Below are 19,866 nucleotides of genomic sequence, written 5' to 3'. Positions count from 1 at the left end.
ATAAGAAGAAAAAATTTATAGTGGAAATTACAACAACTAATAAGTTTATTAAGGTGAACATTGTAAATTGAAAAATTACATGCAAATAAGAGTTACGGATAAAATGATGCAAAATAGTTGAAATCTAATTTTGTTGGCATTATAAATAATGATTAAACATAGGACAGAAGTATAAGTAGGCTTATACGAAGCTGAAGGGCCAAAAAACAGGAGTAAAGATGACAAAAACATATTATAAGACAGTATAATAATTTTACTATGAAAATAAAAACTCACCTTAAAACGCAATAATCTCTCGGTGGTAAATTGAAACTCGAAGCTGTGATATACTGAAACACTTCTGCATTGGGCCCTAACTTTTCAACTACCCTCCATTTCACCAACGAATCGTCCCAAATATGTCGCTCTCGGAGTATCCTGCAAGATAAGATATTTTATTAGCAGTAAGATTCAAATTGATTGGGAAATGATTGAATAGCATAGAAAAATTAGAATTCAATTCACGACAAACAGCTTTGGACGATCGAAATAAATTCGTGAAAGTTACTGAAGGTTTAATTTATATGCAGAATAAAATATATCAGATATCTGCAACCATTCCGCGTCTAAGTATCATTTAATTGGAACTAACTACTACTTATCATAATATTAGAAAACCGATAAATCGGTTAATTTCAAATTCAAAGTACATCATTTAACACCCAAAAAACCGAACTATTTCATTCTAAAGTCTAAACTAAACAATACCTCTGCATAACCTCCTGCGGCGGCGCCTCCACATCAGTCGTGGCCCGCCACAAGCGTAACGGATGACCATCTCCTACTTTCTTGCAGCACAGCTCCACGTGAGTAGCTGCGCCAGATACGGACATCCAACCGCGGGTTCTAGGTTATAAATTATAGTTACATTGGTTTTTGCTTGTATGAATATTTTTTTTGGGTTAGGTTAACTTGCGCAAAAGTACCATCAGGTTTTCTTGCGTAAAAAAGGGTAGATCAAATTGTGAATTGTGGCTTTATGCGTTGAGCATCCAACCACCAGTTCCAATTATAAATAATTGAATTTGATTGCTTTGTTGTTGAGGGTAGTTATAATATTGTGTCTTTTTAGGTTGAATGCGGGTATTTGTTAATATAATTTGATTTTAACAAAACAATTTATATTTGTGGTATATAAATCAATGCCACTTTAAATTGTGCAAAAAATTGTGCTTTTGCCATTGTTAGCCGTGGTGATATACCGCCGTGCGCAAAATAAAATATTGATTAGAAAATATTTTATTGTATTTGAAGTTTTGTAGACAATATTGTTCAGATTTTATTATTTTAATAACCAATTATCTAACACCAATATCACTAACACCTAAAGGCTAAGTGCCCACAAGACAGCTAGAATGAAGGTGATAGTGAAATCTGTTCTTTACTTTCATATTTTCTGTATTACACGGTTAAATGGCATCATTTTGTATGTCAGAAACCTTTCATTATATTTTAAAATATATTTTCTGTAGACATCTGATCCCCACTTGAAGATTGTTAGATTTGGTTAAAGTTTAAGTTAAGAATAAAAAAGTTAGAAAGCAAAGAACAGATAGGTGAAAGTATGAGATCTATGATCATTCATCTAACATCCACGTCTCACCTCTTCCCTGATCTCCCACTGACTCTAAAAAAGCACGAAATATGTTAGAATGGAAAGAAAATTATGTTGTTAAGATAAGATAGTACATGTTAAAAACAGAAAACTTAAGAAGTGAATTAAGTGAAGTACTTACTTTTCTTTGGCTTCTTTTAAAAGTGCTTTGATGCAGGCTTGCTGGAATCCCTTCCAGTCTTGATTGAAGTCTGCGCCTAATTCTTCAAGGGCAACCTGTAATTTGAAGTATTATAATAAATTTAAGGTAAAAATAAATAATAATAAATTTAAGGAAAACTCCACTATGTGCTGTAGATTTCATATCCAATTAAAATGATAGTTGTTGTTTCATTTCGTTTCTACTATTGGTTTTATTTCAATTTGCATGGAAACCTGTTCCTATAGTTGTAATTTTTTTCTTTAATGCGGCAAGCCAAAGAATTATAGTCCTTATCCCCATATACTTACAGGCACACTTTCCTCGAAGTAGTTGAACTTGCATCGTGCGAGCATGTCAGCGGGCGCTAAGAACAACTGTGCGTGTTTCTGTATGAGTAATAAGAGACACGCGTGTGCTGCTCTGCTTTCACTGATCTGACGTTGGTCGGCTACGCTTTCTATTATCATCCTGGAATAGCATATTTGGAATTTTAGTGTGGATATGCAGAATGGAAATTAATTCAAAATATTGAATACAAAAGCTGGATAGAAGGTACGTATTTCAACAAAAGTTTAAAAAAAAGGAGGAGGTAAGCAGACTTTATTTGTTGTGTTTGTTTTTCAGAATTATGTCGACTAGGTGAACTGATTTTGATGGTTCTTTTTTATTGGAAAGGCAGTGTCTTCCAGTTGGTTGTAATTTTGACCTGTTCTGACCATTTGAAGGTTTAATTTCTGGTTTTTAATTTTTTTTTAACAGAACAATCCCGCGTCTTGTCAATTAAATACATACCACACCCTGGATACTCCATACAAAATTATCGTTTTGACAGTCACACTGTAGAGACTGCAAATGTGTGTGTTAACGCTTATGGTTGGCACATTTGTGACTAGCGCAAAAAAAATTCGTTTCTGATGAAATACATCCGTAAACAGCACAATATCTAACCATTTTCTACGAAAAACGATAATCACAAATGCAAAATAATAAGTGACTTTAAGTCAATTTGATTAATGTTGTCAATCTTCGTTGCGTATCGTCCTTGCAGAAAAATGTGGACCATTTTTAGACTGATCGTGCGGGGTGAGGTAAGTGTTTAATTTTGGCGGGAGGCGGAGAGTGTCCGTTCTGTAGCGTTTAGCTACTATAATGTATTCTGTGTACATACCGATTAGAGTTGCCCTCCTTAGTGCTACCAGCGGGCGGCGCGTGGTGCAGCCGCAGCAGTGTTGGCGCGAAGCAGACTGCTAAGTTAGATGCCGTCATTTGGTTTACTGCTGAGTGTTCTGCCACCTGAAATTGAAATTATAATTATAATTAAGTTATAAAGTTATAGTTAATAAATTATTTTATTATATTAAATATGATATGCAATAAATTTCTATTGCTTTGCTGTATACTGCTATGAGAGAGAAATAATATAGGATATTCTATCAGCAGTGCTTGCAGTTTTAAAAAAACCTTGGACAAAGTAACTGGAATGAGTTGGATGGAATTATCCTCTTATAATTGATATTTGGTTTTCGAGGAATGGAATTGAATCTGTTGGAAAAACCGTAAAAACTTACACAGTAATTATTTATTCATCTACATTTGATGGCTATTAGGACAAAAAATGTGTAATTACCTCTGCTAAGAATATCAACAAAGACTGCAAAGCTTCCAAGTGTTCTTCAGGTAATAATAGCAAAGCGCATTGCACTGCATCTGGCCGTAAGGGTTCGGGAACATCTGAAATGAAAATAAAGTTCTTTATTAAGCTATTGCATAGCTTCTATCGCGGGCCTTGAGCGCGGGGACCGAATCCAGAAATTTAGTAATGAAAAAACCTCACGCTGCCCACTCCGACGGGCTCGGAGGTGTGGCTTGAAGGCCATGCAATAGCTTTACCGCGGCAGTCCCCGAGTGACACACGTCTTTTTATGTATTTTTTCTGACAGAAATTACTATTGGATAACATGGAATGAGGATGGAGTCGAATTAGAAGCTCCTTCGTTTTACAAGAATAGTAAATAAAGGAAAAACTAATTCATATTGAAAATTTGAAATTAAATGTACTAAGAGCTTAGTGCAAAGAGCGCAGCACACAGTTTCCAGAAGTTATGCTGTTAGAGAGATTTACGTTGAACCATGGCACGGACAAACATACTAAAGAAACATTGAGAATAGTCAGTAATTACAAAAGAAACTCACGTTGAAATATAGCAATGAAAGTCTCACTAAGTTTATTAGTGAGCAATGCATCTGGCAATTCCCTGAAGTACTGTTTCACCACATCAGCTACGTCATGCGCCTGCGCACCGTCAAAGCTCAAACTGCATAGACCAGGGTCTGTTGTGTTAATGTTCTCAATCGCAAAGGCCCCGTTTGTAGCGCCCGCTGATTCTACCATTGTGCGGAGTTTGGCTATACGGGATTTTACCCCGGCCTTCCGGAATATACCCATCTGGAATGGAAGATTTATTAGTTATAGAAAAATAAACTCAAGTCGTCTTAATTTACTTCTCATTTTTGTAATTTCTTATTTTTATTTTTAAGATTTGATAAGAAATGTTATTATGCTTTCGACTATTTTTGTTACCGTGTCGGATTATAAAAATATGGTATGAACTTCTGATAAATTTATTGGCATTTACTTAATAGAGTAGAATACAACAGTCAGATTTTTTTTTGCCTTAAATCTTTTTTTCTATTGACATCAGCGAATGCTATGAATATATTATTATCTATTATTTAGGAGATGGTAGAAATTACCTGATCCATAGCATTTTGTTTCAACCAGTTTAGTGCACATTGTATAGGCTTCGGCAAGGAGTGTCCTGTCCTCTGTAGAGACACCGTAAGAGGTACTCCGAATACTGTCTTGTCTGTAATTAATTTATATGGAAATTATATTTAGACAATATTATAGAACTAAAAAAAGTCTTTACAACGAAGATTTGCTATTTTAATTTTCGTTAATACGGCAACTGCATCTAGTTAGGTAAATATTATACACGAAGATATAAGATAATTTTTGACGTGACAACGTCTTATAATTCGATAGAGCCGGCTGCACGCACGAAAAAACATGACTCATGCGGCGTTACCTCGCTCTGAGGCGTTCCATTTAGGCTTGAAGTGCAAGCGAGAGCGCGGAACGAGCGATAAAGAAGCAAAATCGGACGTTGTCACGTTCAACTATGATCGTCAGTAAACCGACTTCAGACAACCAATTTTTTTCATTATTAATTTTCAAGTTCTTACCTTTATAATCAGGCGTCTTAATCTTCCTTATCAACTTCGGTAATTCCCAGTTCCACCCAGATTTGTGCGACGGACAATATCGCTCCATACATGCGGTGAGCCGCAATAGAGCTAGTTTCCGTAATATGTGCAGTTGGCCACACGATAGTGATGACATAGGTCGTGATACTGAAAATTTGAGATATTAAGATTTATAAAGGAAAAAGAAAAATATAAATATTAATGGCCGGTTTCAGAAATATGTTCTTAGCTTATCTGTGATATACATTAATGTATGAAAATATATGTGAAAATTATTTAATAAGCTATCAGGGACTTTAATGTAGTGAAACCGGCTTTTATTTTTTAATTCTAACAGATTCAAAATAGATGAACTATTTTTTAAAGACCAGATAAAACAATCTCAACATGGAAATAAGTAGGTAGTTAAGTACCTACATATTCTAGTAATTAATTAATAATAAGACAATATGCCTATTGTATTAAAAATGGTGAAATAAATATAGAAATCGAACTCACAATAAGCTTCGGGGTTTTTCTGATTCGGCGCTGGCTGTAACGTGTTGTTTGCTTTCGGCCCGCCGTTGAGAGCACTCGTTCTAAATGAATACCACCTTTGTATGTTGTTTCTGAAAGATTTCAACAAATATATACCTACACAAGGAAAATAAATGAAGGAACATACGGACTGAGGAAAGTCGAGCAAATAGAAAAGTACCTAACATATTTTTTACATTTTTCTATCAAAAATAAAATACAGAGTATCACAATCAACGTAACGAGATGCGAATTTAATTTTGTAGATACGAATTAATTTTCTTCATAAATACACAAAGAAAACCAAACTATTCTGGTGCAGCGAAATCATCACAAAATAATCATATTATGTTAGGTTAGAAAAATGTAATATCATATAACATTTTTTTTCTACATTTTCAGAGATCTTGTTAGTTACTTTATACACAAAATGAGGAGAACTTACTTTTTAGTCTTAAGATCAAGGCTATCGTCATCATCGTCGTGGTCACCATCATGAGACCTGGATCCAGCTGAGTTTGGACTGCTGTCGAGTTCTGAACTTCTGGACGCTGATTTATCCCTCTTTAAGCTGCGATCGCGAAATCTGAAAAGGTTTTTATTTAAAACATTAGATACAAACGAAAGTTTGTATCTGAAAGCATTTTATACGATGTGGAAAGAGAACACTTTAAAAAGGGTTTCATAATCAAAAGTAAAATGACCTACAATATTAGATTATTGTGGCAGAAGATAAAAATAAATAAATAAATAGTTACATAGATCACGTAAGTTAATCGAAAACCGCTATTCCGTTATTCTTCGTACATTAGCCAACAAAATCAACTAACTCCAAGTTCCAACTAAGCTACATTAAAATGAAATCTTCATGGTACAAATCCAGTTCGTTGCCCCACAAAATAGCAGAGAAAAACGCACATTAGTCGTGGTCGGCGTGTATTAGCATACCAATACACTATTGTCCAATGTTCTATGTCCATTACAAGTTACTTATTGTGTCTGCTTGGGGCAATTAGACGCGGACTAATCGTTTCCTTATAAATTACCTAGATTCGTTTTGGAAACGGTTATGAGATCTCCCACGTGACGATCGAATCTATAACTTGCTACTATTTTAATAAACAAAGGCAACTCTGTAAGTCTGGATATGTGGAATTTTGGAGAAGTTTTTTTTTACGAAAAATTGAATGGATATAGCTTATTGCACTCATCTCTTATGTCATCTGGATAAAAATTGATATAGGGAACGACTGTTTCTTATAACATAATCTGAAAACCAAGAATTCGCATGAATAATGCGAAGAGAATCTATCAATTAGTTCCATACATTCATCACCAATAATAGTTCACTAACAGATAATTAATTTAACCGAGTATAAACTAGCAAGTGCGAATAGTCTTTATGCGCATCTCGACCCGAGGCCTTTAGTCTGAGCAAATTTACAGGCTAGAAACTTTCAAACGCTATCCCCTTGAGTATCTTCCAAACTTGACAACTCCAAAAGTGAACAATGTTGAGTAATTATGCGAACTCGATGAGTTTCAGGGATTCAATCCATCGCTTGTGGAGTTTGTTTAAGCGGACGGAATTCGTAATGATTCCGTAAGAATAATTACTGGGGTGGAATTATTGTGAGCTTAAGACTTAAGTAAAGTAATTTAAACGTATTTTGGACGACCTTTCCCGTTTCTCGCATAATCAAGCTTTATTAAAGGAGAACGTGTACGTATTTTGTACTATTTAAAAAGCTTCATAGATTAAGTTTCACCTCGTTTAGGTTTCGTGTCAAAGCGGTGTTAGGTTCAAAAGTCAGGTGAAGGCTAATTACTTGCCCTAAAATAAATCAAATACTTAGTCAAAGAAAAGTTACGTGCCCTATGACCTCTTTAAAGGGAAAATTTACTTAACGAAATACGTCATAGAGTCATGAGGTATTCATATTCGAAATGATAAATTATTTTTGTTACTTACTTTTGGCCGTCTTTTCCTAAATTGAGTGAACTGGTTCTAATAGCTTGCCGTCGATGTGGTGTATGTCCTGGTGACTTTTGGACTTCTCGCAAAACTTCTGGATCCGGTTTCAGGTCTATTGGTGATGGTGGCTCTACGTATACCTGCATTTGTACAAAAAAAAAATTAAATTGCGCTCTATCTACGGTGTTATATTATTTATTACATGATGAGGTTTTATTTGTTTTGTTCATAGCGCTATAGTGAGTTGAAATAATAATTAAAAAATTGTCATATCAGGTAGGTAAGTTATGAATATAACAAATGATGTTTATAAAAAATAAGCGTTATTTAAATAAAAAAATAAAGGATGCTTACTAAATAATGGTTTGTTAAATTACCTCTGTAGTATGATGAGTATTATGCTCCTTATAGTAATTATGTCTCCAACTGGCCGGCTGACATTCCGAGTCACTCAGCGCACTCGAATCGTCACTCTTCAGTCCCCTATGGAATATCCTCTTCGCTCTACCTAGTTTTGACTTAGAACTTTTATTGCTAGAACCCATGCTGCCATCTGACGCGTAACTCGAACTGTCGTCACCAAACGGCGCGTGGAGTACGAAAGATTGTTCTAGAGGAGCTATAGGAGAAGGTGGCATGATTGTCATTGGTGAAGGAGGCTGGGTTCTAACAGCTGGCGTGTGTAAAGGCGAACTATGGAAGTCTGGGAAAGGAAACGCCGATGGTGTCGTCGGCGTCATGTCTATGTAATTCAAATCTGGGTATTTATCCTGCACGTCCAGAAAATGTGGTGATGAGACTATAACTTCTGTTCTGTTCTGCCGTTTTCTTCTTCGTGTTTTGAGAGATTCGACTCGTCGGAGGAGAGCTTTCGCTCCGTCCCGTAACCTTTCAGATCCTGTTCGCCTAAACCTAGTTCCTGTGTCCTCTTCATCTTCTTTATCGCTTGGTAACTGTATATGTGTCTGTTGACCTGGTACTGTTAATCTGGAAAAATATATTTATAATAATTTTAACTACGTAGCATTCAAAATTATATATTTAACATAAACCCTATTGAATGTTGAATATAAAGCAAATTCTATAACTGGAATCTATTAAAAACAATGAGTAAAGTCGATTCAAACACATAATATTTCATTCCCGACTAATGACATCAACAAAATTATAAATTTACCTACCAATCGTTTTAAAAAATACATTGTCAATTGGCTCCAAAATCTGGATTATATACAAACTGAAAAACTTTTCATTACTATTAAATAAATGCTTGCAACAAAATCAATCACTCATGCACACTCACGCAAACATAGGTACACACAAGCACACACACTCACTCATACTCACACACACACACACACACACAATGTCCATCGGCCCAAATCATATTCTTTTATTTTCTTAATCATTTACTTTGTATTCTTTCATCATTAGTCACTAAAATTTATTTTGTTAACTTGCCAAATATAATGTAATATGGAATTTGTAAGGGAAGGCACTGCCTTCTGAGATACAGGTAATTACCTAGTTCAGAAGGCAGAGCAATATTGTAATGTTATATTTGAAGTTGCTAATAAATTTTATTTTATTTTTATTTTTTTTTTATTTTGACATTTAATTAAAAGATCTTAGTAATCCAATCCAAGCTACGAATGAATAGATTCATTCTACAACTTACAAACTCGGGGTCGAATATAGAACTTTAATTAACTTTCTTGTAGAACAAAGGATGATCTCGGGTAAGCCATGTTATTTTCAGCTTTGTAATAAAATAAAAGTAAAAGGAATTAAACGCTTTTTCTAAGCAAAAGATATGGCTACTCCAGCTTTTCACAATCCAAACAACAATTTAAAGATAGACTACGCACAATACAAATAAGATTTTATCTGTGCTGCGTTTCATATTTTTTCTATTTACGTCGGAAAAGTACTTTTTATTAAGAAGCATTGTCTACGTTACCTACAGACTACCTACAGAATAAAAAAATATGGTGTCATTGTCTTTTGCGACGTTCGATACATCATAACACAAAAGTATCATCAGCTTATAATTTATTTGCTGCGAATCAAATATGATTTACAAATAAAAGAACATCAAAGGCCCGTAACGAAGGTAAAATTATCGCGTCATGCGAACGAATTGAAGGTTTTCATCTCGAATGTAAATCTGTTTGATCAGATTGCTCTGAAAGGTCAGAGGTCAGAGGCTCAGATTAATCAAAATAAAACAATTACCTGCGCCTTGGTTAACTGAAGAACTTAAAATTTTGCTTAAAAGGAAAGCTCGAGCCAAGGCAAGGCATAGAGTGCTTAAATGCGATGCAAGTCGAGAAAAATATAATGCGATAAGAAATCGATGCAATACATGTTGTAGAGATGCACAGCGACGGTATATTCACTCTTCTGTTGAGAACAGTGATCCCACTGTCATTTGGAAATTCCTTAAAACGTTAGGTATTGGCAAACAACGAAATAATTCAATTCCATCTAATATAAACATTGAACAACTTAACTTACATTTTTCTAATTCTTCTCCTTCTTTCGACAGTCAATTAAAACATAACACATTAGATTACATTTCCAAATTACCAGTTCCCAATATTCCTCCTTTTAGCTTCAAACAATTTACCGAGTGCGATGTAAAAAAGAATTTGTTGTCCATCTCGTCGAGTGCTGTTGGTGGCGACTGCATTGGACGTACTATGATCTTACCTATCCTAGACGTTGTCTTACCTGTTATTACCCATATCCTGAATTATTCCATATCCTCTAGTTCATTTCCACAGGTGTGGAAAGACTCCCATCTTATACCGATTCCAAAAAGAAATAACCCTTCCTCTTTTTCTGACTTTAGACCTATATCCATCCTTCCGTTCCTTTCTAAAGTTCTGGAAAAGATGATACATCACCAATTGCAACTCTTTTTAACCTCTCATAATCTCCTTAATCCTTACCAATCCGGCTTCCGTCCAGGTCATAGTACGGCCACTGCATTAGTCAAAATAACCGATGATATTCGATTGGGGATGGACAATAAAAAGCTTACAGTATTGACTTTGTTGGACTTCAGTAATGCTTTTAACACCGTAGACCACGACATCCTTCTCAGCTTACTGCGTTCACAAAACATATCCGCACCGGTAATTGATTGGTTTCATAGCTACCTGAACGGACGACGACAGCGAATTCACATCGATGATGTTATGTCATCATGGTGTGATATCTCTGTCGGAGTTCCTCAAGGTGGTGTTCTATCTCCGTTGCTGTTCTCAATTTTCATTAATACCATATCTGATACCTTGCTGTCTCTCTACCACATGTATGCGGATGACCTTCAAATATACACACAATTTACACTTGATGAAATACATCAGGCGATTCATGACACTAATAGAGATCTGAATACTATAGTCGAATGGAGCTACCGTTATGGCTTGCAGGTTAATCCACTTAAGACTCAGGTTATTATCCTTGGCAGTCCATCGTTAATCGCTAGGATTAACTGGGTTAATCTGCCACCCATTATAGTTGATGGTGCAATAATCCCATATAGTGATTCGGTAAAAAATCTAGGTTTGGTATTTGATCAAACCCTATCGTGGAAATATCACATTAAAGAAGTGAGCAAAAGAATGTACGCAGCAGCTGGATCGCTGAGACGATTAAGAAATTTTCTCCCTTTACCTACAAAAATCCTATTAGCTCAGTCCCTACTTCTCCCTATACTAGACTATGCCGATGTAAGCTATGTCAACTTAACAATGGAACAGTTAAATATTCTCGAACGCCTGCAGAACTTCTGCATACGCTTTATATTTGGGCTCCGTAAATTTGATCATGTTTCGGAGTTCCGAAGTAAGCTCAAATGGTTGCCGGTTCGCTTGCGGAGGGATGCACATGCTCTTCAACTACTATACCGAATTTTATTTGATCCCAAAACACCAACATACCTTAAAGAAAGATTTAAGTTTAGAGGCCATTGTAGCGAGGTTCGCTCAACTGAAACGTTGAGGATAATAATGCCTCCACATCGCACACATTTCTATGATGAATCTTTCACTGTGCATGCTACTAAACTGTGGAATTCCCTGCCAGATTCTATCAAAAATGCTCAAACCCTAAATAGTTTTAAAACTATGGTTAAAGCTTATTTCCTTAGTCTTAGCCGAACATAATATTTATTTATATTATATGTATATTTATTATTAATTACTACCTAAGTATTATGTTGTATGGTATATTGTATTACTCTTCCCCTTTCACTATATATTATTGCACTACCCATTTATTTTATATTTATTCCTCTACTGTACCAAAGGTTGTCTGGAAGAAATCGCTCTAAAGCGATAAGACCGCCATTTGTACTTAGTTTAATGCGCTGATTACACCTAACGAGTACAGTGGCGAGTCAGTAAATACGCTCTCGGCCGAGACAGTTGCCGAACCGAGTGGGTGTTTACACGTATTTCACTAGTGGCGAGTCAGTTCAGTTTTGATCACGACGCGGACGTCTGCAATGGATCGAAAAATAAAGAATTTAAACGGGTTTCAAATCGGCTGTTACCAGATATTATTAACGAATTGTGGGATTTATTAGAATTAATAAATAAAAATAATAATTCTTTGAAAAAATACAATAACGAAACGAACGAGTGGCGAGTGGCCGAGTGACGCGACGAGTGCGTGTTTATACCTGCCGAGCGGGATAGCGAGTGGGTACTCGGCCGAGTAAACAAATTGGGATTCTAGTGACTGTCTCGCCGCTTTTCTCGGCCGAGTACTCGGCCGAGCACTCGTTGAAGTGTTTATACCAACCGAGCACTCGGCCGAGGACACTGACTCGCCACTGTACTCGTTAGGTGTAATCGCCGCATAAGCTATCTTTAAGTGTTTGTGTTTCTTATTTCTTATTCTCTTTAAGTGCAATAAAGGATTGATAAATAAATAAATAAATAAAGGTAGCAATTAACGACGATTTATAAGGCAAACGACGTTACTGCTATTAATGCAATATATTGTACTCGAAATTTTGGACGGAGAAAGTCGGATATAGATAAATTAATTACACGTTACAGATAATTGAATGAGATTTGTTATTTCATTCCTTATATAATGGTTGCGAATATTAAACGTAACATTTGGTCACGTTAGCATTATGATTTATGATGCATCCATTTAGAGATGTCTGTTACTATTTTGTTGATGATAGTATCGATGTTTTGGAGCGACATGCTGTGCTTAGTATAAGGAAAGAAAACATAAATTCAAAAGTGTTGGTAATAAATTTATGACTTCGACTTTCAAAATTAAAAACAGCATTCACTATCCATTCGACGTACCTAATTAAAATCTGAAAATATTTTTAAATAGTAAATTCTTATACGTTGTTCCATTCCACAAGTGTTAAGTAACTTTAAATACCTTACGCACCCACATAAAAATGTAACGTTAATTTTTAAAGGTCATTCACTAAAATTAGTGTCCTCAAGCGTCGAGTTTAGGGAAAGTTAAACAAAACCTTAATTTTATAACTTTAGAAGGTCGCTAAGTGAAAAGCACAATAACCCCGAATACTTTAGCGCACTTAAGGCATTCTTTGTCGTACTTTGTCGTGGAAGACTGAACTTTGAAGAATGTGGACAAATAGTTTTTATGCAGAATCAAACAGCCAAGGTGCAAACTCAAGGACCATTTAAATGATTTATACAAGTATTTACTTTTTTAACGTGTGAACTATGACATACAAGAAAAACATTACCTAAATTAATAAAAGAAAAGTATAACGGTAATGCTTCATTATTATTTACGATTAAAATTTAATTAATACAAATATCAGAATTTTTTTGGCTTAATTAAAGCAAGAAACAACTCACTCCGAAATCAATTTAGAACCTATAATATTAATCGAGTAATCGTTTTATAATATACAAATGAAAATATACTAACCGTTTATTGCAATCTAATGCTCGGAGTGTTCATTCAACCTTTGATTAATCATTTCACAATGTTGATTTCAAATTTAAAAGCGGATCATCAAAATTAATAACAGACTTAACGGTGTTGCCATCAAAATTATAACATGCCCTTTAATTAAAAACGGTGTTTTAATTTACAAATCGTTGGTCGTGTGAAGAACAGATTTTTGGTGTTGCCCGTCCGGCCATTAAGTAATTCGAAATTTGAACAATTAATCATGTTTAAAAGCTTTCCGCTCTAAAAATCTAACGCCCTTTTGTAGGTTATTGTCGTGGCGCAATGCGTTTTGGTGAGTTGCCAGTTTACGCGTTTTTTTTGCTGTTAAAGTATTGATTTTTTTTTATTGAATATAATGTTTGAGGAGTTTCAAAGATGTTTATTTTTTTCCCTATAGTTAAGTATTGCTTTTACATAAATAGCTACATGAGTTTAATTAACTTGTACCACAGATAATATAATACTATACCTTTTACAATTAAAGAGTACGGTTCGTAGTCCTAATAATGTGGCGATGTGTACCATGTACCTACCACAATATCGATGAGATATTCAGGAAAATCCAAAGTGTGTCAAAAGCTAGGTTCCATTGAAATAAACAGTCACAACCGATTGTTTTTCAATCAGCTCCAACTGGCTCTACAATAACAACTCCATACAACTTTTCCACTAACTTTTCAAACCGCTATCAATACAGCCATGCGGAAGGTAGGGCATTATTTCCTCCGGTTTGGCAATAAGACATAGAAACGTGATAGGTGAAGGGCTGAGTACCCCAAATTGTAACTAGAGCAAACAGCCGGTAGGCATAATTATATATAATTTGTTTGGGAAATTTAGTACTGAGAATTAATAGTTGGTGCTATGGTGTTACGAAATGATTATTGAATAAGTTTTATGGCTTTATTTTAACAGTGAATGAATAAATTCGATTATCCATATAAATATAAAATTAACTTTCTGCAGAATTTGTTGGAATACTTTGTTTATATTATTAACTTAATGTTTTTTATATTTTGTTTCGATAAAATTTAACAGTAAGCAGGTACATCTGCATCGTCGAATTCTGCATTTTCGTTAATTTTCTTTTTAAATAATCTTAATATAGTCTGCTTATTTTTATTAATTTCTGCCTTTTCTTTCATATTATGTATAATAATAGGAACATAAAAGTTTTACTTTCAAGGAAACAAATTTTAAATAAATTCTGCTTAAAGATCGATAAAACTGCATTAATAAAATTGTTGTAAGTCGTAAAAATACACGACACTTTCAACACGACAAACTTAAAATACCTATAAAATAAACACGTGAGAAATAACAGAATACCGGGTCCATTAATTTTGACAGGTCGAGTACAACAGACAAACAAAGTCACAGATCATTGTACAAATATTGTTAGAATCTTTACTATTTTGTGTTGAAAACGTTTAAAAATAAAAAGATAAATTATTAAAAAATGTAACTATACACCTATCAATGAGAACTGAGAAGTTGTGCGAAAAATAAGTGTAACAAATTAATTATATTATGTGAGACATATCATATATTAAGTGGTGTGGTTATTAGATGTGATGAAAAGGCAGTATATATAAAACGACGTGGTTAAAGAGTATTTAATTAAAAATAAGAACTTTTTCCAATGTCTTTTTCAACTTTACGACGCGAGCGACGTTTATAAATCGAACATCTTATTTTTAGCCGATATTCCCAAAAACGGATATTTCCAAATTTATTGTTTTTTTATGTCTTTATTTTCAGAACAACTATCAAATTACGATAAACATCATCGCGATGTTATCTCTTCAAAGTACACACATTCACAACATACAACGCACGATACGGTCAGCATAAAAGTATATTTCTATTACGCAAGTATTGTGCTGCTGTCTGTACATAACAATTACAAGAGTCAAGTAGCGAGCGCCGGTCGGCCATTACGGGTTAGTAATTGACAATGGTCAACCAAATTTGGTTGAACTTTAAATTCGTGGTCGCGTTAAGGGTATTTTACATGCACGTTTGTGGTGAACGTTAGATTTAACGTTAGAGGAAATGTAAAAGGAGCTTTACGTAGGTAGGTTAACGATACAGGTAAAGATATAGCCTAAGTACTGTTTGGATGAAACTTTCTGTTGTAGCCAATATCTTAAAATGATATTCAACAATTATTTTAAATATTATTTGTTTTATAGCCGACAGTAATAAATGTAACTTTTACTACAGCCTGCGGCATCGTTCGCGTAGAATCTTTTCGTTTAATAAAATCAACTTAGTTACAATATTTTTATGTCTTGATTATGCAGCCAAAAGAGATACAAAGATATAATTAAAGTTATAAAAGCGAGTTAAAAATAGAATATAATATTACATAATATATACATTATATACATAGATACATATTAACTACTAACATAAAAATAATTTGAGTTTTTTTTCCTGAATTTTCTGTCTCTATAGGTACGTAACCACAAAACATTATTCAAAGTCGAATTCATACTTATTTAACTTAAGCTAAAACCCTTTATAATCTCTGGTCACGATTTCGTTCACCATAAAATTATGTATCGGTTCATCACCAAAGTTTTCTAATTGAGAAGCTATTAGCAACTAACGTATAACTAATATTAATATTAAGCTTTCCCGGAGTTTGCAAAGCAATTTCGACTAAGTGACGTGATTTTACGCACGGCTATAGGTACCTATTATATTTTAGAGTTTAAATCAATTAAGAAATTATACTACGTAACTATGTATGTATCATATTTATGAAATACTCGTTAGGTTTATAGTTGTAGTGAGAGTTGATTAATATTTATGTGTAGGTAAAATTTGCACCTAAAGCTTAGCGCATATAATTAGGGGAAAGGGGCCTAAAGTGGGCATAGAGCCTAAAGCGGGCACTCAGTATAGTATCGAAATTTTAAATAATGGCGCGCGCGCGACTCGTGAGCACGATCCCCGCACCCCTCCCACCTCGCGGCAGTCGTTGGATTCGCTTGCGAGCACGCATTTACAAGCTGCAACAAATAAATGTTTTTCGACGATTTTTGAAAAATATTGCAAGGTATGTAATATGTGTTCTTTTTATTTTGGTGTTTACAATCCTTTAACTAAAATTTGTTAGTTATTAAGTGGCTATCTGGCCATATTTTGGTTCCATAAAAATCCACGTGTCTAAAAATTTTGAGGTAGAATTTCGTCTGAACCTTTCAAATGTCGAAAAAGGCAAAGCGGGCAGGGTAAAGCGGGCACGCGCCCGCTTTGCCCCGTCCGCTAAAATGTTACATTCTTGTTTGTTTTTTCCTTTCAGATGACAGCTTATAACCGGCGTCAATATAAGCGTAAAACCACATGAGTAGAAAGACGGAACAGAGACTAAGCTTCAAACAAACGCGAGAATCGATTGCACTACTACAAGTACGCGGGGCCATGTGTGTGTGACTCTGGCCGCTTGTCGCGTACGCAGCGATTCTGGAAAAAACCGGTTTGCGCTTGCACAGGCAGAGGACAGTCTCAGGGTTGATACGACGCACGTTGTTTGTTTTATTAGTTGCAACTTGCAAGTTTGAATATTTTAATATAAAACGTAATATTTCATTGTCAAAAATGGTTGTTTATTGTACCGTGTGTATGAATAATAGTAGAAAAACTAAAAATATATCATACTTCAACTATCTCAAGGAGTACAATAGGTGAGTAAATATTTTGATTATTACTTTTTCAAGTCAGTACCTACTTGCGTTTATTTTATTAGGTCCTTTTTTAATAAGATGAGAATTGTACATGGTGTGTCTTTACCTTTCATTATTATTACAAGTTTAGCATTTGTAAGTATGTATGTATGTATTGTAAGTGTGTACATACCTAGGTTGGGTTGTAGTAGGTAGTTTTGTTTAATTTGTCTTAACCTATTGTGACAACCCTACCAAAATAGGTAACAATTTTGCACGTTCTTAGGAAGCTTAGTCTCTGTTCCGTCTTTCTACTCATGTGGTAAAACTTCACAAGCCTCATGGCAACGCTCAACTATGCAGCAAGCAAAACGAGAAGTACAAGAGTTAGGAAAACCTATCAAAAAAGTAACAACTAAATATGGGATTCCAAGAACGACATTGCAGACATCTTAAATCGGGTTCGTGTAATGTAAAGCTTGGTTGGTTTACTACTGTCTTTTCTACGGAACAAGAAATGGAGCTTTTGGAATACGTATTCCACATGGACTCTTTATTTTACGGGCTGTCTAAACAAGAATTTTTGGAATAATTTCCAGAATTACACTATTTTAGGATTTATAAATAAATAAATATGTATATAAAATAATTGTATCGCTTATTAGAGACTAAATAATGATAGACTGTAAACAGGGCGTTATTTTTTTTTAATTTTATTTCAGATATATCTGTAAATATTGTACCTAAAAGTTTAAAGCTCCTAAGAAGTTCCTTTGTTTCATATATTCATTTAAAAATAATTGTATGACTGTTTGAAATACATAACTTATAAAATATTTTTGGGTCTTTTACTCTATTTATTATTGTATATATTATTTGTGGCTGTATATTTTGAAATTTACTGTTTAAATCCAGGCCTGCCCGCTTTACCCAACTACTGCCCGTTTTGCCCTAAACGAAAGCCCGCTTTAGGCCTCCCCTTCGGGCAAAGCGGGCAATCGTAGGCTTTTAGTAATCTGTTAATAATTATTATATACTTTAACTTTTGACAAATTTAACCACTTAGCATTCAAAAGTATTTATTAATGGAACTTTTGGCAAAAAAATAAATGGATTAACTTCTTTTCAAACTTCATTTTTTTTAATTTTCCCGTAAGGTGCCCCCTTTGGGCCCATCTCCCCTACTATTTTATATCTATTCCATAGAAAGGACTGAAGAAAGGTTTCTTAAGTGCAAATGCAAGATGTTTATTGGATTGCAAATAATATAGAGAAAGTAGATCAATAGATTGTTTATTTTTATAAAGTCCAAGACATATAGGTACGTTATATAGGAGCTAATTTGGAAATATAAATAGTCATCATTTCCGTAAATTGAAGTAGAATGTACCATTATATTGTGTTGGTGTAAAGGTGTCAAGTTTTAAAGAATGAAGAAGGCGGGATTCGAACCCGCGTCTTCTGCCTTACCGGGGCGACCGCGACGCATGGCCATTTGGGAACCCGAATTTATATATTCTTTAAAAAAATATATTTTTAATGCATTTGAATGCTATAAAAACTAATATATCAGATATAAAATTATCAAAAGGCTGTTTATGTTCCTAATAAACAAAATGTTAACATGAACATTCACCCTAACATATAAATGCAAGGTGTAAAAGGGGTCATCGTAAACTGGTCGTTGTTAAAAGAAAGACGAGCCTTTGTATCTAACATTTCAATCAGCTTTGCGCAATCAAGGGCCAATTTGATGGCTCACCTTTCATGTTCTCTAATAGGGTTGTCGAAATAGTGAAATACTATGCATAGTCTAGATATTATGTTTCACGATTTGACGAACTTCGTTAGCTAAGTGAAGGTTAATCCTGACCAATCCTAAGATTGGTGCAGAAATATTAATTTGGGAAAGCTGAAATCGTAAGCATGTGAAATCATACATTATGCAACGTATTGAAATATGTTAATATTCATTTAATATCAATCATTTCGGATCAAAAATTAATTAAAATTTCAAACAATATTAAACACTGCAAGGACGTATAAGGATATTTATTAATTATCATGCTGTCAGACATATGCATTCCAATTTAATGGGAGCATTATATAAGTGTTAAGTAGCAGCCCTATTTCGTACTCTCATTAACACGACAGCGGGTGATTAGGGCTATTGTATGAGATATTTTATTAATTTCTTTGTTGGTTTATTGATTGATGCCTTGTCTGATGCTGGATGATTATGTATGAAATTAAAACGCTTGAGTGTTGTTTGTTATTAAAATTTTCATGTAGAGTAATATGTTTCGTGCACTTGATTGGCCGTACACTTTATAATTGTGTATACTTGTATAATTGACATGTACCAGTTAGTATGTATTAGCTATCGATGTTAGGAGGTTAATATCGGTTGAGATTGTGTAATAGATAAAAATAACTACAAATGAGCACATGTTAAGTTCCCTAGAAGGGCATTACAATTTTAGTCGAGTTGTAACTACGTTGCGTTTATTTAGGATATTGTATTATTTCAGTAAGTAGCTGTATGTTTTTTAAATAACAAAAAATTAGGAATAATGAAAAACATAACACTTGTATAATTAATCGTAAATTAAGAAATATAACAGTTAGCTATAAGCAAGAACTCCAAATCCTTTCTAAAATTGTA

The 19,866-nt window shown here is 34.3% G+C and overlaps 1 protein-coding gene and 1 pseudogene across 3 annotated transcripts in view; one reads left to right on the top strand and one right to left on the bottom strand.

Annotated features, from left to right (window-relative positions):
- The window catches only part of cv-c (RhoGTPase activating protein), a 239,407-nt gene that overhangs the window by 3,876 nt on the left and 215,665 nt on the right, over positions 1-19,866 (bottom strand). For both annotated transcript variants that reach the window (XM_089708052.1, XM_089708053.1), the window contains exons 6-18: positions 7,932-8,541; positions 7,552-7,694; positions 6,025-6,165; positions 5,562-5,671; positions 5,043-5,210; positions 4,551-4,663; positions 3,990-4,242; positions 3,424-3,527; positions 2,965-3,089; positions 2,105-2,264; positions 1,776-1,870; positions 748-885; positions 277-417 (exon numbers count right to left, since the gene is read on the bottom strand). In XM_089708052.1, the coding sequence (XP_089564178.1) occupies positions 277-417; positions 748-885; positions 1,776-1,870; positions 2,105-2,264; positions 2,965-3,089; positions 3,424-3,527; positions 3,990-4,242; positions 4,551-4,663; positions 5,043-5,210; positions 5,562-5,671; positions 6,025-6,165; positions 7,552-7,694; positions 7,932-8,541 (2,301 nt within the window). The remainder of the gene's footprint in view (positions 1-276; positions 418-747; positions 886-1,775; positions 1,871-2,104; positions 2,265-2,964; positions 3,090-3,423; positions 3,528-3,989; positions 4,243-4,550; positions 4,664-5,042; positions 5,211-5,561; positions 5,672-6,024; positions 6,166-7,551; positions 7,695-7,931; positions 8,542-19,866) is intronic.
- The window catches only part of LOC149479552 (uncharacterized), a 217,863-nt pseudogene that overhangs the window by 118,333 nt on the left and 79,664 nt on the right, over positions 1-19,866 (top strand). The window lies entirely within an intron of this gene.

This window comes from Colias philodice, chromosome 20, assembly GCF_061535455.1.
Source record: "Colias philodice isolate Cphi_HAF_F1 chromosome 20, ilColPhil1 Martin Lab GWU primary, whole genome shotgun sequence".
Taxonomy (NCBI): Eukaryota; Metazoa; Arthropoda; class Insecta; order Lepidoptera; family Pieridae; genus Colias; species Colias philodice.
This window is presented reverse-complemented; position numbering and strand designations above follow the sequence as displayed.